General features: G+C 53.1%; 1 protein-coding gene across 3 annotated transcripts in view; it reads right to left on the bottom strand.

Moving 5' to 3' along the window:
• KIF9 (kinesin family member 9) overlaps nt 1–1046 on the bottom strand; it is a 21069-nt gene that overhangs the window by 14552 nt on the left and 5471 nt on the right. For all 3 annotated transcript variants that reach the window (XM_015618220.2, XM_015618222.2, XM_015618221.2), the window contains exons 8-9: nt 678–761; nt 474–566 (exon numbers count right to left, since the gene is read on the bottom strand). In XM_015618220.2, the coding sequence (XP_015473706.1) occupies nt 474–566; nt 678–761 (177 nt within the window). The remainder of the gene's footprint in view (nt 1–473; nt 567–677; nt 762–1046) is intronic.

The raw sequence follows: 1046 nt of genomic DNA, 5'->3' as shown, positions 1-1046 counted from the left end.
CACCCCTGCCCTGGGCAGCTGGGCCAGGCCTGGACAGCCCATTCCAGGAGGGAATTTTCCCAATTTCCAACTTGAACCTCCCCCTGAAGCTGTTCCCTCCTGTCCCTATTCCCGACCCCCCAGCTGTCCCCTCCTGGCAGGGACAGAAATACCCCCTGAGCCTCCTTTGCTCCAGGCTGAGCCCCTTCCCATCTCCCTCAGGAATTCTCCATCTCCTTCCCAGCTCCCTCACGAATTCTCCAGCCCCTTCCCAGCTCCCTCACGAATTCCCCAGCCCCTTCCCAGCTCCCTCAGGAATTCTCCATCCCTTTCCCATCTCCCTCAGGAATTCTCCAGCCCTTTCCCAGCTCCCTCAGGAATTCTCCAGCCCCTTCCCAGCTCTCTCAGGAATTCTCCAGCTCCTTCTCAGTTCCATTCCCCTCCCTATTTTTCCAAAGGGACCCAAAGGAACCTGAGGAGCTCCCATCACTCACCCCAGTCTTGCTGAGTCTCTCAGACCCTGCCAGGTCAATTAAGGTGATTTTAGATTTCAGGCATTTGTGATTTGTGTAATCTCTGGAGCGACACTGAGGGAGAGAGGAAGAAAAACTGAAATACAGGGAAAAACAGACTGCAAAGATGCTCCTGGATCCCTGGAAAGTCCTTCCAATCCCCAGGGACAAGGCTGGAGCTCTCACCTCAATGTACATGGTGAAGATGCAGTGGGATCTGGAGGAATTCTTATTCAGGGAGTGCTCTCCTATCACTCTGTTGGTCTCACCCTGCCAATGGAGAGAAAATTCCAGGCTCAGCTCATGGAACTCAAAAATGGCTTTTTGAGGATAAGCCAGGCAACATCTCTGTGGCTCTTTCCATTTCCTGATGATTGGAAAAGCTGAGAGCTCCCTAAGCTTCAAATGGCACTAAAAATTCCCACAGGTACAATGGCCGCAGATCTGAACCTCAGCCAGGAACACAAAGGGATGTTGGAAATTACCTTAAAACCCATCCCATTCCACACCCTGCCATGGCAGGGACACCTCCCACCATCCCAGGCTGCTCCAACC

The sequence above is a fragment of the Parus major genome, chromosome 2 (assembly GCF_001522545.3).
Source record: "Parus major isolate Abel chromosome 2, Parus_major1.1, whole genome shotgun sequence".
In the NCBI taxonomy this organism is placed as follows: domain Eukaryota; kingdom Metazoa; phylum Chordata; class Aves; order Passeriformes; family Paridae; genus Parus; species Parus major.
This window is presented reverse-complemented; position numbering and strand designations above follow the sequence as displayed.